Source organism: Ranitomeya variabilis, chromosome 3, assembly GCF_051348905.1.
Source record: "Ranitomeya variabilis isolate aRanVar5 chromosome 3, aRanVar5.hap1, whole genome shotgun sequence".
NCBI classification, from domain to species: domain Eukaryota; kingdom Metazoa; phylum Chordata; class Amphibia; order Anura; family Dendrobatidae; genus Ranitomeya; species Ranitomeya variabilis.
In genome coordinates this window covers 763,946,901-763,969,150 of record NC_135234.1, presented here as the reverse complement: position 1 = coordinate 763,969,150, position 22,250 = coordinate 763,946,901, and the positions used below count along the sequence as shown (strand labels likewise).

General features: G+C 40.8%; 1 protein-coding gene across 6 annotated transcripts in view; it reads left to right on the top strand.

Annotated features, from left to right (window-relative positions):
* The window catches only part of LOC143817384 (glycerophosphodiester phosphodiesterase domain-containing protein 5-like), a 164,456-nt gene that overhangs the window by 105,250 nt on the left and 36,956 nt on the right, over positions 1-22,250 (top strand). For all 6 annotated transcript variants that reach the window (XR_013224129.1, XM_077298769.1, XM_077298766.1 and 3 more), the window contains exon 3: positions 16,633-16,736. Coding sequence is in view for 5 of the 6 variants with exons in the window: in XM_077298769.1 (XP_077154884.1) it covers positions 16,633-16,736 (104 nt within the window). In the remaining variant the exon portion in view is untranslated. The remainder of the gene's footprint in view (positions 1-16,632; positions 16,737-22,250) is intronic.

The following is a 22,250-nucleotide window of genomic DNA, read 5'->3' as shown; positions in this document are numbered from 1 at the left end:
GCGTAATGGTTCCTGTTTTGAACTGCCTCCTGATGAACCGTAGTTCGGGGAAACGCGTCGAGGCGACTTAAATGATTGCTGGGAAGCTAAGTATCATAAATCTGGGGCTATCAACCCTGGTTAAGCTACCCATAATAGATCTGCATATATCACCAGACTTATATCAATGATTTTATGTTGGTCTTGTTGCGGCCCTTAATCGTATGCTTTGGTATAAAAAGAGGGTATTGTTTGCTCTATGAAGCGGAGTCTCTTTTTTTTTTTGGCCGTTAGAGACCGTTCGAATTCTGGTGCAAATAATAATATATTTTCTTGAACCATGTATGTGTATTGACGCAATGATATTCCCCATTTTATTATTGTCTTGTTAAAAAACTTTTTTCTAAATTGGACAACTATTGGGGATGTTGTATGTACACTTTATTATTGTTTGCTGTTCTTTGTACTTTATTTTCATCCCTTTCTATAGCTCATTGTTTTCCCACCTGTAGCCATCTAGAAAGTTAACAGGGGTAGCAGTGGACAGCCGCCGTTGAGTGGGGGCGCCAAAATCGTTCTATCAGGGTGCCAACCTCCACTGCCAGGTAGGGAGAGCAGCGAGTACAGGGACAGCACTAGGATAGGTGCATTTCCTTTTGATCCTGTTTTTCTTTTTTCACTGGGATTTTTTTGCTGTTTTTAATTATTTAAAATAAAATACTTTTTAAAGGGTTTACATGTTCACACAGTTTAGATTACTCCCTCATTCTATATTGATATTTTTTCTTTACAATTTGGTCCCGTACATCTACAATTACAATTATATGCAAAAAAACAAAAAAATAAAAAATTTGAATAGACCATTTTGGAAATCTGTTTTGTGAAGAGGCCCGTGATGTTTCCGTTTAGCACATATATATCGCTTACATCTGCTCGCCGTTTGCTATATGCATAGGAACTGAATTCTCGAGAAATCTGCCCATTTGTACCGACAATTAAGTGTAATTTGCTTTACATGTGAAATGCTGGCGGTGGCAGAACGTCTTTATATCCGGTAGATGAATGTTTCATCCCAGCTGAGTTCAATTCTTAATTTAGAGGAAGTAATTTACATTTGCAATTTCCCGCATGTTGTCGGCTGAACGGCGTTGTTCAGCCCCTGGAGGGAATGGTGGCACGTTTTGCACGCGTGTGGCTCTGTCCTGGGTTTGCATGGCCATGTGTCTTTGTTTATATTTTGCAATGACTGTGTAATAATTGGGACAAATGGCGCCTATGGGACACCACTGTACTAGCAGAGTATGATAGAGCAGGAAAGCAAAATGTTAAAGTCCCTAATAAGGTATGTGCGCGATATCTGCTCATGCTAACCAGTCCAAGTAGACTTGGAGAGTCATCCAGAAACACAGCTCTGATCTCCTGGGCCCAATAGCCAAGGGTCTGTCTCTGTCTCCGACGAGTGAGGATGGGGCACGGACAAGTGGGGATGGCGACTCGGGGACAGCCTCCTCCCCCATGGCAACTTGGGATGGCCCCCCCAATGGTGGCTCTGAGACAAGTGGCTGGCGGGTGAGGGCGCTGCTGGGAAAGCGCCTGCTGGTGGCTCAGGCACAAGTGGTCTGCTGGCGGTTCAGGAACGACTGGGGACGTGCCTGCCGGGGACCCGCCTGCTGGTGGCTCAGGCACAAGTGGTCTGCTGGTGGTTCAGGGATGAGGGATGATGCCCCCCCGATGAAGGTCCTTTGCTTCATTCCCAAGGGTCTGTGTCTGTCTCTGTCTCTGACAAGTGAGGATGGGGCTGCTGGTGGATCAAGGACAAGTGGGAATGGCGATTTGGAGACAGCCTCCTCCACCGTGGCGACTGGGAAATGGCTCCCCCAATGGTGGCTCAGGCACAAGTGGTCTGCTGGCAGTTCAGGGATGAGGGATGACGCACCCACCCTGGTGGATGTCCTTTGCTTCATTCTTTAGGGTATGTCTCTGTCTCTGTTGAGTGAGGATGGGCCAGCTGGTGGCTCGAGAATGGCCTCTTCCCCTTTGGCGGATCGGTGACCACTCCCGAGTTGGGGCTCTGGCACAAGTGGCAAGTGCTGGCGGTTCTGGAATCAGTGGTGACGTGCCCCCTGGCGGCTCAGAAAACAGTGGGGATGGACCCCCTGGCAGTTAACTGGGAAATGATTTCCCTTTCATAAAGGGCACCACCTTCCATTTTCTTTAGGCGTACCAACCTGTTACTATTGTACACTTGTGAACACCTAGACCACAGCAACCATATTGTGGTACAGACACAAGAAGAATTGGGACAAGGGCGTATATACAGTGTGACTTTTCCTGATACAGAACATTTCACCAGCACCAGTGTAGATAATATAGTATTTAGTTTATATCTTGTATTACTAATTCAGTTATCGCAAAGAGAAGATCCAGTGACGATGAAGTCCCGTCATATTTCAGCTCGGTAGATTGGAGATGATGGGCCGATAATGTTACTACTTGGCGATATTACGTGCACTTCTCGTGTAGCATTACAGTACTCGGCCCTCCTGTTCTTCAGTCCATCCATACAAGGTCTTTGTGACTGTTCTTCATTTCTTGTGTCTCTTATTTCACAGGCTTTGTCCTAGATTTCTCCTTTGGACAGCGTATCACTTTCACTTGTTCTTTCATCATTTACCTCTTCCCGAAATATTATGTTTTTTTTCTTGCATAATGTGCTAGCTAAAAACACCAAGAAGTATAAAATTCACTTCACCCTACACATATCTGTGGTATTCATAGTCCTGCAGGAAAGGCGTGAGACTGCTATAATACTGCTCCCCCCGTGTACAAGAATATAACTACTATAATACTGCTCCCCCCCGTGTACAAGAATATAACTACTATAATACTGCTCCCCCCGTGTACAAGAATATAACTACTATAATACTGCTCCCTATGTACAAGCATATAACTACTATAATACTGTCCCTATGTACAAGAATATAACTACTATAATACTGCTCCTATGTACAAGAATATAACTACTATAATACTGCCCCCTATGTACAGGAATATAACTGCTATAATACTGCCCCTATGTACAAGAATATAACTACTATAATACTGCCCCTATGTACAAGAATATAACTGCTATAATACTGCTCCTATGTACAAGAATATAACTACTATAATACTGCCCCTATGTACAAGAATATAACTACTATAATACTGCCCCTATGTACAAGAATATAACTACTATAATACTGCCCCTATGTACAAGAGTATAACTACTATAATACTGCCCCTATGTACAAGAATATAACTACTATAATACTGCCCCTATGTACAAGAATATAACTACTATAATACTGCCCCTATGTACAAGAATATAACTACTATAATACTGCCCCTATGTACAAGAATATAACTACTATAATACTGGCCCTATGTACAAGAATATAACTACTATAATACTGCCCCTATGTACAAGAATATAACTACTATAATACTGCCCCTATGTACAAGAATATAACTACTATAATACTGCCTCTATGTACAAGAATATAACTACTATAATACTGCCCCTATGTACAAGAATATAACTACTATAATACTGCCCCTATGTACAAGAATATAACTACTATAATACTGCCCCTATGTACAAGAATATAACTACTATAATACTGCCCCTATGCACAAGAATATAACTACTATAATACTGTCCCTATGTACAAGAATATAACTACTATAATACTGCTCCTTTGTACAGGAATATAACTACTATAATACTGCCCCTATGTACAAGAATATAACTACTATAATACTGCTCCTTTGTACAGGAATATAACTACTATAATACTGCCCCTATGTATGATAATATAATCCTGCTACTGTTTTGTACTATAGAACAGTTTGGTTTTCCTGGCAGCTCACATGTTGGGATTGTGTCTAATTTTGTTCTTATTTGATGCAATGAACGATTCTTTGCTGTGGAGATCTCTTCGGTCCTGACTTTGCACTTTGGGATAATTAGTTGTTGCTCGGCTCCTCCGCTGCCTCTTTTGCTGGAATAAGTGATCCTTAATTTGCTTTTGATTATCAGTAATCATCCTCTGCATTTAGTAACTGTTGAAATTAACCCCTCCCTTATGTACAGCACCATGGAATGAATGGTGCTATATAAATAAATAATAGATTACTGGTTACAGCCCACGCACTGGGCAGAGCCTTATTTATTACTATTAAATATCTGCCACGTTAAAGGGTCGTTGTATCCCGAGCACGCTTCCCTGCAAACTTCTGGTAGTCAGAACATGTGTTTTAGTTTTAAAGATAGGAGGAAATTCAGACCAGGTTTCTCCCTTCTGTGTCACTGACCTGTGCCCAATATTAATGTACTCCATCTCTAACTACAGACACTAGGTCAAATTAGAGGCCGTGCCGGCGGCTCTTTGTCTACCGGTCGTGCCGGTGGCTCTTTGTCTACCGGTCGTGCCGGTGGCTCTTTGTCTACCGGTCGTGCCGGCGGCTCTTTGTCTACCGGCCGTGTTGGCGGCTATTTTCTTTCTACCGGATATATGAATAATAAAGACAAGCAATTGGACAGTCAAAAGAGCAGAGCATGTTTTGAGATGGGTGGTGGGTTGGTGATGGAAGTTCCTGCACTTATAGTGCTGACAGAATGCTGATGGAGCATATCTCACCGATGGAAAAAAGTATACATGAGAATCAAAGCCGTTCCAGAATATACTGAGATGCTGAACATTGTCTACATCTGAAGGCCCGCTCACCGGTAGGGACTAATAGTAAGCATGAGTGTTCTTCCAGTGATACCTCATTGTTACTGCAAACTAGTGCACTCGGGTGTCTGTGACGTCTGGTGGGAGCACAGAGTGCGGCCGGATCCTCAGACTGGAGTGGCCTATGGCAGCAGGACCCTTCTTTCCTGCAGATTTTGGGTTGTGTGGACATTGTGACGTGGCGCTGTCCAGTGTCCTGATACATTGTTACAGATTGTTCCATTGTTCTCCCCTCTATTAATGCACGGATATCATGCAGCGCTGCCATCCTTTCCTTTCCTCTATCTGTTCTGTTGTCGATAAATTATTTTGGATTTGATGATAAGTGACGGCCACATCTGTAATCTCTCCCAGGAAAGTGCTGAGCGGAGCGAGCGCCGGGTGCGATAATTACACGGCACATGCGGCTCTGTCGGAAGGAGGACTGTAATTGGGAGCGTTTTCTGCCGAGCCGCTGCTTTGTGGCTCCATGTTCCGGGACTAGAAAGTGATTAGGCTGCGGGGACTCGGCATCGGTGCCGGGAGCGAGGACGCTGCTTTTTCTGGGCGCTGTCGCTTCTCACACGGTCATCATGATAATGGTGGAATGTTCCAAATATTTTGCTATAATTCCGCGGAGATCGTTGTTCTCGCTGACCTGAGATCCTGCGGAACGTTCTGACCGGGGGTCTGTAATCTCGCCACTAAGGGTCTGTCCATCCATCTCCCAGCGGTGAACCCCTGGTGAAATTACTATGTTGCCAGGCCTACTTCTCTAGTCATTTCACTTTTATCCAGTCCTGTTCTTAAAGGGATTGTCCAAGATCAGATGTGAGCGCAGCCAGTCACCCTGAGATCCTGGGTGCAGCAGTGATTTTGGATCCAATTAGCCCATGCCGTCCCTTTTATAAATTGCATCTAGCCAGACAAAGTTTGCGTTTAGGAACTGCCATAATTCTTCTCACAGAGGATGCCCCTATTGTATATGTCCTCCATACGCTCTGAGGCCCTATAGAAGGGTCTGTAGTAGAGGATGGAGCGCTAAAGGGGTTTTCCCCTTTTCAGAAAATATTTTCCCGTAAGCTCCTTTAGTAGTGAAAAAAATTGCTCTGTGCTCTACTCCTTCTCTTCCGGTCTTGTGCTGAATTTTACGCTGCTGCTGCGGTGCCGTTGAGTTCTGCTGAGGTCTACAACAACCGAACCACTGAGCTCAGTGATTGGCTGCAGTGCTGTCAACATTGCATACAAACAGGCTGAGGTAGCTGGAGAGACAGCGCTGGATCCAGGCAGGGTAAGTAAAGCAGTTTTTTTAGTTTTTTTTTCACTGCTAATGGAGCTTATAGGAAAACTTCTCTATAAGGGGACAACCCTGTTAATGATTTAAAATGCACAAAATAACTCCTATCACCCATCCCCAATCTCAGTCCTGTGTCTCTTTTTTGGTAAATTGATAGACCGAAGCCAGTGGGATAAAAGAAACTTGACTCACCCCTTTAATCCACTCCCCGATCAAAAAGGGGCTTCCAAACCACAGGTGATGACCTCCAGACCACCAGGATTAATCAGTGGCTGCTGCGGTAAGGACAGTGACTAATCTGAGCAGCAGCGCTGGAGTGGGAGAGTCTGACTTCTTTTCTTCTTTTCTCCTGATGACTTTCGCCCATCCATTTTATTGAAAAAGTAAAACCCCCTTTAATATCCGACTGCAGCTCCAGGACTGATCACCAGATTGAAAGTGTCGCGGCACAGATCCGCAGGTGGTGTAAATGGAATTACGAGCCATCTACCATAGAAGGGAGTTCGAGGCGCACTGGTTTGATATTGAGGACTTTTCCTAAGCACAAGTCATCGATACTGAGATCCTGAAAACTTCTTATTTTTATGAGACCAGAAGTGTGAAGCCACGTGTACATACACATACACATACACATGGCGTGGCACTTATGGTTTCCTAGTGGAGCCGGATCATCACTTCCCGGACTCCTTGTTCTTAATGATATTGGTTGGATGTTAGTGGTTGTTGTCCGGCTGCTGCATAAATGTAAGTCAATCAGAGGCCTCGTATCTGCTGTGCTAAGTTTCCTTGGCCAACGACTGCGTCTACAGTCCTCCATGTTACCAATACTTGTTGACTCTTCTTCAAAAGTTCGTGGACAGAACATCATTAAATTCCAGTCTGCTGTGAAATATTGACTTGGTAGACTCCTTGGTGATGCAGTATAACTACCTTGTGTCTTGATGCTTTTCTCAGCCTTGCCATGGTGTTTGACATGAACCTGTTTTCCACATCCTCACCTTTTGTAGAAGTGTTTGTCTGATACTCACCCGGTTTTAACTTTCCTACACCTTTTTCAGTTAATGATGATGTCTTAACCTACATGTGACATTGATAATGTCCTAATTGGTTACTTGTACTCCCAAGTATAATCCTGCAAAACCCCAGACTTTGTGGACCGGTTTCACTTTTATTTTTAAACCTTTCTTACTCTGCAGAGAGTGTTTGGAAGGAACGGCGACGTCCTCGAAGATGCCTGGGAAGCTTTGCAGCACGTGTAATCCAAGTGAGCATTCTTTAAGCGGCTTTAGCCCTTGTCTCTGCCAACCTCCTTGTATCCAGCAGCTGGAACCTGATGGGAGTCGTGCGGCCTGGGCTTCATCCCAGCCAGAGGATCAGTGACGAGTGTCGCCGACCTTCTCATTACCATGTAATGATGGTAGTAAAGTCTTGTGTGCAGGGCAGGCTAGGAATGGTAGTTCTACATCAACTGGACAGCCTCAGGTTGGAGGCCTCGTTCCTCCACGATCAGTTCTGCACATGGACAACAGACTGATGACTTTTGTTTACACTGATACAATGTTGCAAAATGGTATAACAGTGACTATAGAGGATTCCACGTGGTGATACAATGTAACAAACCTTCAGCCATACTACTAGCATTAGATCAGAATAGGTCCATGTTAATGAAGCTTTTGCATAATGAAAATCCTGCAGCTTTCTTATATACATTATTTCATTAGCTTTCCATTTATAAGAGGAAAAATGGAAATCTTCACGCAAAAGATGCAAACCCTTCATGAGGTCGTCTGGCACGGAGAGGTTTTTTAAGGAAGCTGAGATATTAATGTTTGTGTAAACTTTCCATTTACAAACCCTTTAATGCCGTGCGTACGACGAGTGTGGAGAAAGGAACGTAGGAGCCAGGATTCTGGGATTACTTCCCCTGTATCAACAGCTAATTGTAGAAGAATCTGTAAGATGTCAGCACAAGACAAAGCTTTACACCGGCGCCTCCTGACATGTGACAGCACTTAACGAGCCCCAAAAGTATTCCCTCCACATCAGTCAGTGCCTCCTAATTAGACACATGGCACAAAGCGCTGCTCTGATGTCACTGTCTGTCTGACACTTGGAGCCGCTGCTACCTGTGCACACGATGGCGGAAGTATTCATTATAAGGAAGAAACGTGTAAAAAAGGCAAACAAGGGGAGAAGTCGTCTAATGACATCCAGGGGACCACTCTGTAATGGAACATTTATCACTCACAGATATACGTAGTAATTATTAGGATGAATTAGGTATGTTTTATTGATACTTATAAAAACTTCTATAATACTGCTCCTATGTACAAGAATATAACTACTATAATACTTCTCCTATGTACAGGAATATAACTACTATAATACTGCTCCTATGTACAAGAATATAACTACGATAATACTGCCCCTATGTACAAGAATATAACTACTATAATACTGCCCCTATGTACAAGAATATAACTACTATAATACTGCTCCTATGTACAAGAATATAACTACTATAATACTTCTCCTATGTACAGGAATATTACTACATACTTCTATGTACAGGAATATAACTACTATAATACTGCTCCTATGTACAAGAATATAGCTACTATAATACTGCTCCTATGTACAAGAATATACTATAATACTGCTTCTATGTACAAGAATATAACTACTATAATACTGCTCCTATGTACAAGAATATAACTACTATAATACTGCCCCTATGTGCAAGAATATAACTACTATAATACTGCTCCTATGTACAAGAATATAACTACTATAATACTGCTCCTATGTACAAGAATATAACTACTATAATACTGCTCCTATGTACAAGAATATAACTACTATAATACTGCCCCTATGAACAAGAATATAACTACTATAATACTGCACCTATATACAAGAATATAACTACTATAATACTGCCCCTATGTACAAGAATATAACTACTATAATACTGCCCCCTATGTACAAGAATATAACTACTATAATACTGCTCCTATGTACAAGAATATAACTACTATAATACTGCCCCTATGAACAAGAATATAACTACTATAATACTGCACCTATATACAAGAATATAACTACTATAATACTGCCCCCCATGTACAAGAATATAACTACTATAATACTGCTCCTATGTACAAGAATATACAATGGTGTTCAAAAGTCCTGCATAGGCGTGAAGAAAACTATATGTTTCATACGTCTGCATCTCTACAGTGAAACTGGTGGAACATATATGTTTTTGTAATCCCTCATTGTTTGCCATACTCATTTTTGAATGTCCCAAGTGTATAAATTGTTATGGTATGCGCATTTTTGATAAAAATTTTTACAGCATAACCATACCTACACGAGTACAGTGTGTAGAATGGTGAACAGGTTTCTAAGTTCATTAACTTCCAATGCATGTTCACACAGACATAAATTTTACTTTTTAAGATTTATTATTTTTTATTTAATTCAGAGTCCTGAAAAGGGCTTTTTTAGTGCATCTTTAGCTTCTAATACTTTATTGGCCAGCTTCTGCTCTTGAGCACCAGCTTGCATCTCTGTGGCATTGAGTGAACAAGCTTCTGCAGATGTTCACGAGTGATGATGTGGTTCCAGGCCTGTATCAGAGCCTCAATCAACTCACTCTTGGTCCTTGGCTGTTTTCTAGATATCTCTAATGATACCTTGTGCCACAAATTTTTTATTGGATTGAGGTCCGGGGACTGAGCTGGCCAGTCAATAGTAGCCACCTTGTTCTTTTTTTTCCATTCCGTTACTGTCTTAGCTCTGTGACAAGGAGCATTATTATCCTGGAAGATGTAATCCCCTGAAAAGAGGTGTTGAGCAGAAGGCAGCATTTTCTTATTAAGGATGTCTATGCATTTTTTTGCATTAACCATACCCTCCACAATATGAAGCCTTCCAACACCATTGGCTGCCATACAGCCCCAGACCATTACTTTCATCGGATGTTTCACAGAGAAGCTCAAACACTCTGGCTTGTACTCTTCATGCATGTGGGAACCTTCTCACATAAGACTTGCCGTCATTTCCTAAAATGCAAAAAGTGCTTTCATCACTAAATAGCACTTTTTCCCACTCCTCCTTCCTCCATTTTAAATATTTCAATGCCCACGATCCTCCACTGACAAAAATCTGAAGGCTCCCATCATAAAACTCTACAGTATGATTCACTAGATAGACCAACAGATAAAACAAACAAACAAAGCAGCAGATATGATGCAATGTGATTGGCTGCCATATCCAGGTTATGATTGGTCACAAGAACCTCATCTGTGATTGGCTAATTTTGGATCTGGAGCTGTACAATATTTATTTGTGCTTTCAATTCCCATATTTTTGCAATAATTTCAGGCAAAACTGCTTCAAAAGCTAAAAATATTACAGGGAGAGAATGCATAATTGTATTCTGAACAAAACCATATATAATATGTCATATTAGCATCGAAGATATTCGACAGAAAACGTTTAAAACTTGAAAAATCAATTTATCCTATACCTATGCAGGACTTTTGAACACCACTGTAACTACTATAATACTGCTCCTATGTACAAGAATATAGCTACTATAATACTGCTCCTATGTACAAGAATATACTATAATACTGCCCCCTATGTACAAGAATATAACTACTATAATACTGCCCCCTATGTACAAGAATATAACTACTATAATACTGCCCCTATGTACAAGAATATAACTACTATAATACTGCTCCTATGTACAAGAATATAACTATTATAATACTGCCCCTATGTACAAGAATATAGCTACTATAATACTGTTTCTATGTACAAGAATATAACTATTATAATACTGCTTCTATGTACAAGAATAGAACTACTATAATACTGCTCCTATGTACAAGAATATAACTACTATAATACTGCCCATAAGAACAAGAATTTACCTACTATAATACTGCTCCTATGTACAAGAATATAACTACTATAATACTGCTCCTATGTACAAGAATATAACTACTATAATACTGCCCCTATGTACAAGAATATAACTACTATAATACTGCTCCTATGTACAAGAATATAACTACTATAATACTGCTCCTATGTACAAGAATATAACTACTATAATACTGTCCCCTATGTACAAGAATATAACTACTATAATACTGCCCCTATGTACAAGAATATAACTACTATAATACTGCTCCTATGTACAAGAATATAACTACTATAATACTGCTCCTATGTACAAGAATATAACTACTATAATACTGCCCCTATGTACAAGAATATAACTACTATAATACTGCTTGTATGTTCAAGAATATAACTGCTATAATACTGCCTCCTATATACAAGAATATAACTGCTATAATACTGCCCCCTATGTACAAGAATATAACTACTATACCGACAATGTGATTTTTATTACCCGATACGTTCTTTCCCTGGGACCAGTTCACTATCACATTCCCTCTGTTATGACACGGTTGTATACTCTGTTATTGCCCTGTACTAAATATTTGTGCACAATCCTGGAATATGTAAATGTTCTGGTGCAGAGGTTTATAAAACACTTCTGCCTCTTGATATATTGTGTATACCGCTATCACTGCCCCGATGACTACGACTCTCTGGTAGTATAAATCTTGTAAGCGAACATCCAGACGTCACTTTGAGGTCGTCGGTGTCTCCTGTGAGTGTTCATTACGCTGCTGCCGGTTTGGCGCTGTGATGTATCCGGGACTTTCTACTCCTCTATTACCTGTCTATCCCTTCCTTTTCATGGCTGTGTAACTTGTCAAAAGAAGACAGATGCTGAAAGTTGGCTAAAAATCCTTGGATTGCGTCACATGCACTAAATAATACCTATATACTGTAAGTAAATGAATGCATGTATGTATTGATTGAATAATGCCGCCATACAGTGAAGGATTAATATCACCATACAGTGGGTAATATCCTAATATAGGTATCGAATCATACTACCTTGCAGTGCCCAACAATGTCACCGTAAATGAATAATACCACCATACAGTGACAGAGTAGCTGGGTAAGACCAAACAACACAATGACCTAGAAGTGCTGCCATGCAGTAGTATTACTGCTACAGTGCTGCAGTACTACCATACAGTGCCTGAATAAAACCATCGTAGAGTGCCTAATATTCACATACACTGCCTGAATAAAACCGCCACCCTGTGCTTAATAATCTCAGTGCTTGAATAATTCCACCATACTGTGCTGAATGTTACTTTATACTTCCTGAATAATTCCACCCATACAGGGGCTAAACCATAACACACGTGACTGAATAATATGAATACCCCGAAAGTAATGGAATATCACTGCTATATACCGTAATGATTAGTGCCACCATAAAGTGCTGAATAGTACAATGCTGTGACTGAATAATATGAGTGCAGTGAATAAATATTACCGCCATACAGTAACGCAATAAATACCACTATACGCTATCAGAATCAGGTCCCCATATGTCACCTGTTTAATTCCTCCTGTGATTAATATGGCCGTGAATGTATACTGCCATACACTGAGTAAGCTATCATACAACGACTTATTAATATCGGCATAACTAAATAATACCGCAATCCAGTGACTGACTAATAATGTGCTGTAGATAGAGGGAGCCGCTGAGCGCCATGACCCTCTCGTTGACCTGTCTCAGCGATATCCTAGCGTATCGGTGTGCCGTCGTTTGCACTGTCTGGATTTTATTCACACGGATTTTAGTTCTCTGACTTTGGGAACGATGGATGTCATACAATATGGCTGTATTATTGTTCCGCAGGGGTCGTCATCCATCTTTTCTAGCGCCCAGAAGAGCAATCGTCACTAATAAGGGCAGAGCGCAGGATGTAATACCGCATATTCATAAAAGATTACAAGTCCTTAAAGGGATTGTCTAAAAAAGAAATAGTTGGAATGTTCTAAAATCCCATTTTCCAGCCTCATTTTGTGTGTTTGGTTCCGATGTGATATCATCGTGTGATCTTCTTATTCCTCTTGCCCTTGGCTGAGACTTGATGATTCCTTTTGGCAGAACTTCCATGTTCATCGCCTGGTTCAGCAGTTGGACAGCTCTGGAGGAGGCGGGGGAGGGGAGGGCTGCCGTCTGCCAGGCTTCACTGCTTCCCTTGACAGTCTTCTCCATGCCGCCATGTCTCCTCCAGCGTCAGCGGTGTCAAGGTGAATGTCTTCCCTGAAGACCTTCATGTGCTTCCGGAAAATATTCCTCACCCGTATAAAGAATGGTCACGTTTCCATATGTGGCGCCGGTCCATCTACGTGTCGCGGTACTGTGGGATGACGTGTGCCCACCCAATCACGTATTATGGCGCTCTGGGCTCTACAGAGCCATCTTTCCTTTTTTTTTTTTTTTTTTTTTTTAATTTCTTTGGGAAGAGTATTATTTGGATATTAGTAGTGCTAAATAATAGTGCCATATAGTGTCATGACTTTACCGCCAACTGTTGTGCCCCATACAGTGCCAATATGACCGCCAAACTGTTACAAGATGAACACCGCTCAGTATACAAATACCATTGTACAGTGTGCGAGAAAAACCATTCAATGTGCCAGTGTCTGAATAATACTGCCAGAGTGACCGTGTAATACCTCCATTCAGAGACTGACAACCATCACTTATTGATTGAATAATACCGCTATAGTCATTGAACACGATCAGTGTGATTGTATAACACCGCTATGCAGTCACTCTGCAATACCACCATGCAGTGACTGATATACATTGCTTTGAATGTCTGAATGTTCCCATCATAGTGACTGAACGTTAAATTTATATAGTGACTGAATAATACCGCCATGTAGTCACCTAAATCACTTTTATGATAAAACGGTATGACCATACAGTGCGCCCCCTGTTAGTATCGTACTATTACTAATCACCACCATGCAGTAAACCCCAGTTTACCATCATGCAAAGATTGAATAAGAGCTCTATAAAAGAATACTACCATAAAGTATCATGTATCACTAACAGTGACTATTACCGTTTCTATAGTAACTGAATACCGCCATAGTCGCTTCATAACATTTAGTCATGACCGTACCGCCATACAGTGACTGAATAATACCGCCGTACAGTGACTGAATCATACAGCCGTACAGTGACTGAATAATACAGCCGTACAGTGACTGAATAATACCGCCATACATTGACTGAATAATACCGCCATACAGTTACTGATGGAAGTGGTTATTCCTGTTAGGTAAATTCTAACCAATCCATAGAGATGGTGATACTGTGCTGATCGGTGTGGCCCCGGGTACTGGGCCCTGCACCGGTCCTTGATCCCCCTGCCGTGGTGGATAGAGATGCAGGAGCAGAGGATTGGTCTGGACAGGGTCGGCCATAAACAAGTGGCCAGTTCTACTGAAGAATGAATGGAGCCAGGATATCACCAAGTAGATTATTTTGCATTTTGATAGATGAGCGCAGCTCTGGGGCGTCTTCACCCGACAGATGAGCGCGTTACTTGAGCCTCCCTCCTGGGCTATGAAGTGCCTTGGGAGTCTCAGGGGGGCAGATTTCCTTTTCTGCTATTTTTGGATCCGGTCATAACTCACATTCATTGTGGATGTTGCTCCTCTGCTAAAATTTGATTTTTCTAAGTTTAGAGCGAGGTATGACCATCGTTCTGGAGCGGAGGACGTCCATAGCTGCCGGGAGTCTTACCTCTGTGCCATTGCTTCACACGGTCACCGTGGCCCCATCTATAACCAACTGTTATCCCCCTAGTGGTGACTGCAGACAGGATCTTACCATGTATCTCTGTATACAGGGAGCTCCCCCTAGTGGTGACTGCAGACAGGATCTTATCATGTATCTCTGTATACAGGGAGCTCCCCCTAGTGGTGACTGCAGACAGGATCTTATCATGTATCTCTGTATACAGGGAGCTGCCCCTAGTGGTGGCTGCAGACAGGATCTTATCATGTATCTCTGTATACAGGGAGCTCCCCCTAGTGGTGGCTGCAGACAGGATCTTATCATGTATCTCTGTATACAGGGAGCTCCCCCTAGTGGTGACTGCAGACAGGATCTTATCATGTATCTCTGTATACAGGGAGCTCCCCCTAGTGGTGACTGCAGACAGGATCTTATCATGTATCTCTGTATACAGGGAGCTCCCCCTAGTGGTGGCTGCAGACAGGATCTTATCATGTATCTCTGTATACAGGGAGCTCCCCCTAGTGGTGGCTGCAGACAGGATCTTATCATGTATCTCTGTATACAGGGAGCTCCCCCTAGTGGTGACTGCAGACAGGATCTTATCATGTATCTCTGTATACAGGGAGCTCCCCCTAGTGGTGGCTGCAGACAGGATCTTATCATGTATCTCTGTATACAGGGAGCTCCCCCTAGTGGTGGCTGCAGACAGGATCTTATCATGTATCTCTGTATACAGGGAGCTCCCCCTAGTGGTGGCTGCAGACAGGATCTTATCATGTATCTCTGTATACAGGGAGCTCCCCCTAGTGGTGGCTGCAGACAGGATCTTATCATGTATCTCTGTATACACGGAGCTCCCCCTAGTGGTGTCTGCAGACAGAATCTTATCATGTATCTCTGTATACAGGGAGCTCCCCCTAGTGGTGGCTGCAGACAGGACCTTATCATGTATCTCTGTATACAGGGAGCTCCCCCTAGTGGTGACTGCAGACAGGATCTTATCATGTATCTCTGTATACAGGGAGCTCCCCCTAGTGGTGACTGCAGACAGGATCTTATCATGTATCTCTGTATACAGGGAGCTCCCCCTAGTGGTGACTGCAGACAGGATCTTATCATGTATCTCTGTATACAGGGAGCTCCCCCTAGTGGTGGGCTCCATAGCACCTTCTTAATGGTCTGTCTAGCTTGACGTTTATCTATATGTACGCATTCATTGATTGCAGCCATAGCCCACCAGACAATCTCCATATTCTCTGCCCTTCCTCAGGTAATGAATGTTTGCTGGAGAAGTGGTTCAAAGACCTTTCCATAACCGATAACCAAGAGTTCCCCTTTAACTTCTGTACCCTGTGTATGTGAAGGTCGGGGTGTAAGTTCGGTTATTTTCCACGGACAGCCTTGGCTTCTTATCTTTAATGAAGTCCTGGCCAAATAAAAGATGGATATCTCCGAGCACAGGACAGAGACAGAATGTTAAATCCTAAAATATTTCACATTCCGGCTGTCAGAATAATGACCCTGAAATGATTAACCCTCTGAAGGCTCCGCTATGTGCAGCTGCTGGATGATGATGATATGGATGAAATTTGATTTCTTAAAAATCTTAAATCCAAAAACGTTGCCAATTTTTTTTCTTTTCCTTTCCGTAATCAACAACCTGCAGCAAGATTCACTGCAGTCTATCAAAGTAATTGTCACGAGGTCTTCAGCTGTAAACAATCAGGCAAAATGGAGAAAAATGTAAATACAAAGTGTATTAGTAAGATGTAGAAGTTTTCATTTAAATAAAACAGGAAATGTCCATTACATGTAATGATGAGTTATATATTGTGCTCCTCTGCCATCATCCTCATCCTTATTCCTCTCTTTATCCACAGTGGGAGCTTTTATGGTTTATGATCCTCACATTCACCTTCTTCCTCACTCTCACATGGTTCTATTTCTGGTGGGAAGTTCACAACGACTACAATGAGTTTAATTGGTGAGTATCTGTCAGATTCCCTCCATAGGTCATGTACATAGGAGGCAGTATTATAGTAGTTATATTCTTGTACATTGGAGCAGTATTATAGTAGTTATATTCTTGTACATAGGGGCAGTATTATAGTAGTTATATTCTTGTACATAGGGGGCAGTATTATAGTAGTTATATTCTTGTACATAGGGGCAGTATTATAGTAGTTATATTCTTGTACATAGGGGGCAGTATTATAGTAGTTATATTCTTGTACATAGGAGCAGTATTATAGTAGTTATATTCTTGTACATAGGGGCAGTATTATAGTAGTTATATTCTTGTACATAGGAGCAGTATTATAGTAGTTATATTCTTGTACATTGGAGCAGTATTATAGTAGTTATATTCTTGTACATAGGGGCAGTATTATAGTAGTTATATTCTTGTACATAGGGGGCAGTATTATAGTAGTTATATTCTTGTACATAGGGGCAGTATTATAGTAGTTATATTCTTGTACATAGGGGGCAGTATTATAGTAGTTATATTCTTGTACATAGGAGCAGTATTATAGTAGTTATATTCTTGTACATAGGGGCAGTATTATAGTAGTTATATTCTTGTACATAGGAGCAGTATTATAGTAGTTATATTCTTGTACATTGGAGCAGTATTATAGTAGTTATATTCTTGTACATAGGGGCAGTATTATAGTAGTTATATTCTTGTACATAGGGGGCAGTATTATAGTAGTTATATTCTTGTACATAGGGGCAGTATTATAGTAGTTATATTCTTGTACATGTGGGCAGTATTATAGTAGTTATATTCTAGTAGTTATATTCTTGTACATAGGGGCAGTATTATAGTAGTTATATTTTTGTACATAGGGGACAGTATTATAGTAGTTATATTCTTGTACATAGGGGCAGTATTATAGTAGTTATATTCTTGTACATGTGGGCAGTATTATAGTAGTTATATTCTTGTACATAGGAGCAGTATTATAGTAGTTATATTCTTGTACATAGGAGCAGTATTATAGTAGTTATATTCTTGTACATCGGGGCAGTATTATAGTAGTTATATTCTTGTATATAGGAGCAGTATTATAGTAGTTATATTTTTGTACATAGGGGACAGTATTATAGTAGTTATATTCTTGTACATGTGGGCAGTATTATAGTAGTTATATTCTTGTACATAGGGGCAGTATTATAGTAGTTATATTCTTGTACATAGGGGCAGTATTATAGTAGTTATATTCTTGTACATAGGGGCAGTATTATAGTAGTTATATTCTTGTATATAGGGGCAGTATTATAGTAGATATGTTTGGGAGAGTTTGCAAAAAAAATTCTCACTGCAATCGGTAGCAATCCCGAAAAGAAGGATTGTAAGCGTTTCGAGAGACCAGGATGGATGAACACCGTACTAATCACTTGATAAAAAGGAAAAAAAGAAATGTATATGAAATGGAAAGAGGGGGGCATATTTAAAGAAGAATATAATGCTGTCAGCAGGGCAAGAGTTAGAGTAGCTAAAGCCAGTAATGAAGTGAGGCTTGCAATGGAAACCAAAAGCAGCAAAAAAAGGATTTGGGGGGTTTGCAAACCGCAAAAGAAAAGTAAAAGATGGTATAGGATTTTTACAGGATGAAAAGGGTGAAGTGGTCAAAAATGATATTGAGTAGAGTGAAAAATTCCTGTTTTGCGTCTGTGTTCTCTAAGACCGCAAATGTAACATCAACTGATCTTCACGGTGCCATTGAAGGAATAAAAGAATCCACACTATCCATAAATTGAGAGATGGTGAGGGAACTTAGATAATTTACATCTCTTGGTCCAGATGAATTACACTGGTCAACAGCATTTTTGGTGCCAAAGATATTTCATCGAATTTAGGGTATTTTTGGGGTGCTGATTCTGAATATGTCATCAGTTTTGCCAGATTGGCTCAAGTTTTTGAGATTTTTGGTATCTTATTTATAGCACTTGTTGGTAAATGCGACGCATCATCTCATTAATTTCTTTGGATTAGTACTTGAACTGAGCAGTTCTCAATATAGTTTTGTGTTAATTAGTGTTCTAAAAGTTTGTTCATAGCTTGATTTTTGCACTAACTTTATGATGTTGTCTGTTTTCCAGTGAAAAGCATGAACTCATCAAGAAGAAGTTGTCTTAACGATCCAGACTCATTCTGTTACATTTGTGGTGAATACACACTGCCAAAACATAGAAGAAACATAACAGACTTCGTAAAAAAAGTGTATTTTGCCTATTTTGGGGTTATGCTTGGGGACCAAGACAAGTTTTGGGCACCACACATAGTGTGCAAAGCATGTATCGAATTATTACGAAAATGGAGCAAAGGACAAAGAAAAAGCTTCAAATTTGGTGTTCCAATGGTGTGGAGAGAGCCAAAAAATCATCATGATGACTGTTATTTATGGTAAACACAGGTACAGGCACATCTTCACAATGAGGGACAGGCCTTCTTGCAGATTCCATGTTACTCCCATTTTCGTTTCTTATGCTTATTGAATCCTTGCACTTGCACTGCACAGAAATAACAGTCATCATGATGATTTTTTGGCTCTCTCCACACCATTGGAACACCAAATTTGAAGCTTTTTCTTTGTCCTTTGCTCCATTTTCGTAATAATTCGATACATGCTTTGCACACTATGTGTGGTGCCCAAAACTTGTCTTGGTCCCCAAGCATAACCCCAAAATAGGCAAAATACACTTTTTTTTACGAAGTCTGTTATGTTTCTTCTATGTTTTGGCAGTGTGTATTCACCACAAATGTAACAGAATGAGTCTGGATCGTTAAGACAACTTCTTCTTGATGAGTTCATGCTTTTCACTGGAAAACAGACAACAACATAAAGTTAGTGCAAAAATCAAGCTATGAACAAACTTTTAGAACACTAATTAACACAAAACTATATTGAGAACTGCTCAGTTCAAGTACTAATCCAAAGAAATTAATGAGATGATGCGTCGCATTTACCAACAAGTGCTATAAATAAGATACCAAAAATCTCAAAAACTTGAGCCAATCTGGCAAAACTGATGACATATTCAGAATCAGCACCCCAAAAATACCCCAAATTCATTAAAATATTTTGGACACCAGAAAAAAAAATTTTTTTTGTTGACCTGTGTTATATTCTAGGATACTAAAAGAGTTAGCAGAGGAAATTGTAGAGCCACTTACCAGAATCTTTGAAAATTCCTGGAGAGCAGGAGAAGTTCCAGAAGATTGGAGAATGGCAAATGTTGTTCCTATCCTCAAAAAAGTAAAGAAGATGGAGCCAGGAAATTACAGGCCAGTGAGCCTTACTTCTATACCAGTAAAGATCTTTGAACAAATTATTAAACAGCCTGTATGTAAGTAATTGGATAAGAATACAGTAATTAACCAGAACCAGCATTGGTTTGTAGCAAACAAGTCAAGTCAGACTAATCTAATTTCCTTCCATGACAGAATCACTGACTGGATGGATCAGGGAAATGCGGTAGATATAGTATTTCTCGACTTCAGCAAAGCATTTAATAAAGTATCTCATACTATCATTATTGAATAAATGATTAAGTATTGGATTGACAAGGCTACAGTTAGGTGGATTCATAACTGGCTCAGTGATTGTACTCAGGGTGATAAATGGTTTCACATTAAGTTGGAAGACTGTTTCAAGTGGGATACCGCAAGGCTCTGTCCTGGCTCCAGTGTTATTCAACATTTCTATAAATGATCTAGATAAGGGAACTGACGGTAAACTAATAAAATTTACAGACAATGCAAAGGTAGGTGGGATAACGAACACTAGAGAAGACAAGCTTGAACAATGGGCAGTGACTAATAGAACGGTATTTAACTGGAAGAAATGCAAGATTCCACATCTGGGTAAGAAACATGAAAATTATATCTACAGAATGGGAAGTATAGAACTAAGCAACAGCACGTGTGAAAAAGAGGTATTCTAATAGATCACAGACTGCACATGAGTCCACAGTGTGATGCAGCAGCAAAAAAAAGGCAAACACAGTTCTAGGATGTATTAAGAGAGGCAGAGAGTCTAGATCACGTGAAGTAATTCTCCTCCTCTACTCCTCCTTGGTCAGGCCTCATCTCAAATACTGAGTCCAGTTCTGCCCACCACATTTAAAAAAAAAAAAAAAAAAAAAAAAGACTTTGAAAAACTGGAGCAAGTTTAGAGAAGAGCTACCGGGATGGTGAGCGGACTGCAAAGTATGTCCTACGAGGAACGGTTAAAGGATCTGGGAATGTTTTTAGCCTGCAAAAAAAAAAGGCTAAGAGGAGACTTAATAGCTGTCTACAAATATCTGAAGGGCTGTCACAGTGTAGAGCGATCATCATTATTCTCATTCGCACATGGAAACACGAGAAGCAATGGGATGAAACAAAAAGGGAGAAGATACAGATTACATATTAGAAAAACCTTTTTGACAGTGAGGGAGATCAATGAGTGGAACAGGCTGCCATGAGATGTGGTGAGTTCTCCTTCAATGGAAGTCTTCAGACAGAGGCTGGACAGATATCTGTCTGGGATGGTTTAGTGAATCCTGCATTGAGCAGGGGTTGGACGCTGTGACCCTGGAGGTCCCTTCCAACTCTAACATGCCAGGATTCTTGTACACAGGTTGTAGTATTACAGTTGGAGTGAATATTTTGGGCTCAGTTTATCAGATCGGCTGCTGACTGTATAAGTGCGATGATTTAGTGGTTTCCTGTTGTTGGCGTTTAGTCTCTGGAGATGGATTGAGCTGTGATGTCGGTGTTGTGCCTCTCGCCTTGTAGAAGTGATGAAGATGGATGCGTTGCTGAATATTAAGGCCGGGTGTAACATCAGCATTTTTGTAGCGTGACTAAGGCTATGTTCACATTTGCGTTGTGCGCCGCAGCGTCGGCGACACAACGCAGGAACAACGCATGCACAACGCATGCACAACGCTGCGTTTTGCGATGCATGTGTCCTTTTTTTTGCTTGATTTTGGACGCACAAAAAATGCAACTTGCTGCGTCCTCTGCGCCATGACGCATGCGTCGCAAAACGCAAGTGCAACGCATGTCCATGCGCCCCCATGTTAAATATAGGGGCGCATGACGCATGCGGCGACGCTGCGGCGCAGAACGCTAATGTGAACGTAGCCTAACGTGCTGGGGGAGTTATGAGACGTCGGGACATTGCTATACGCCAGATACATGGAGTGGGTCAAAGAAATGATGGAATTCTCTCAAGAAATAATAGTTTGGCTTTGTCTCATGTTGATTTTCAACAACAAAGACTGTTTTTATTTTAAATGATTGATAAATCATCAAAAATGTACTTGTTTACTAGTTAAAAAATGCTGTGCTTTTATGAATTGGAAACATTCTTATGTATAGATAAAGTGCCTGTCAGATCTCTTGTCTGAGGGTACCATAGTATAAAGAGGAAGGGGTTCAGTTCGGGTACATCTAGTGTTCTAGATTTTCATGTAGTGAATTTTAGTGAAAGATTTGTGCATT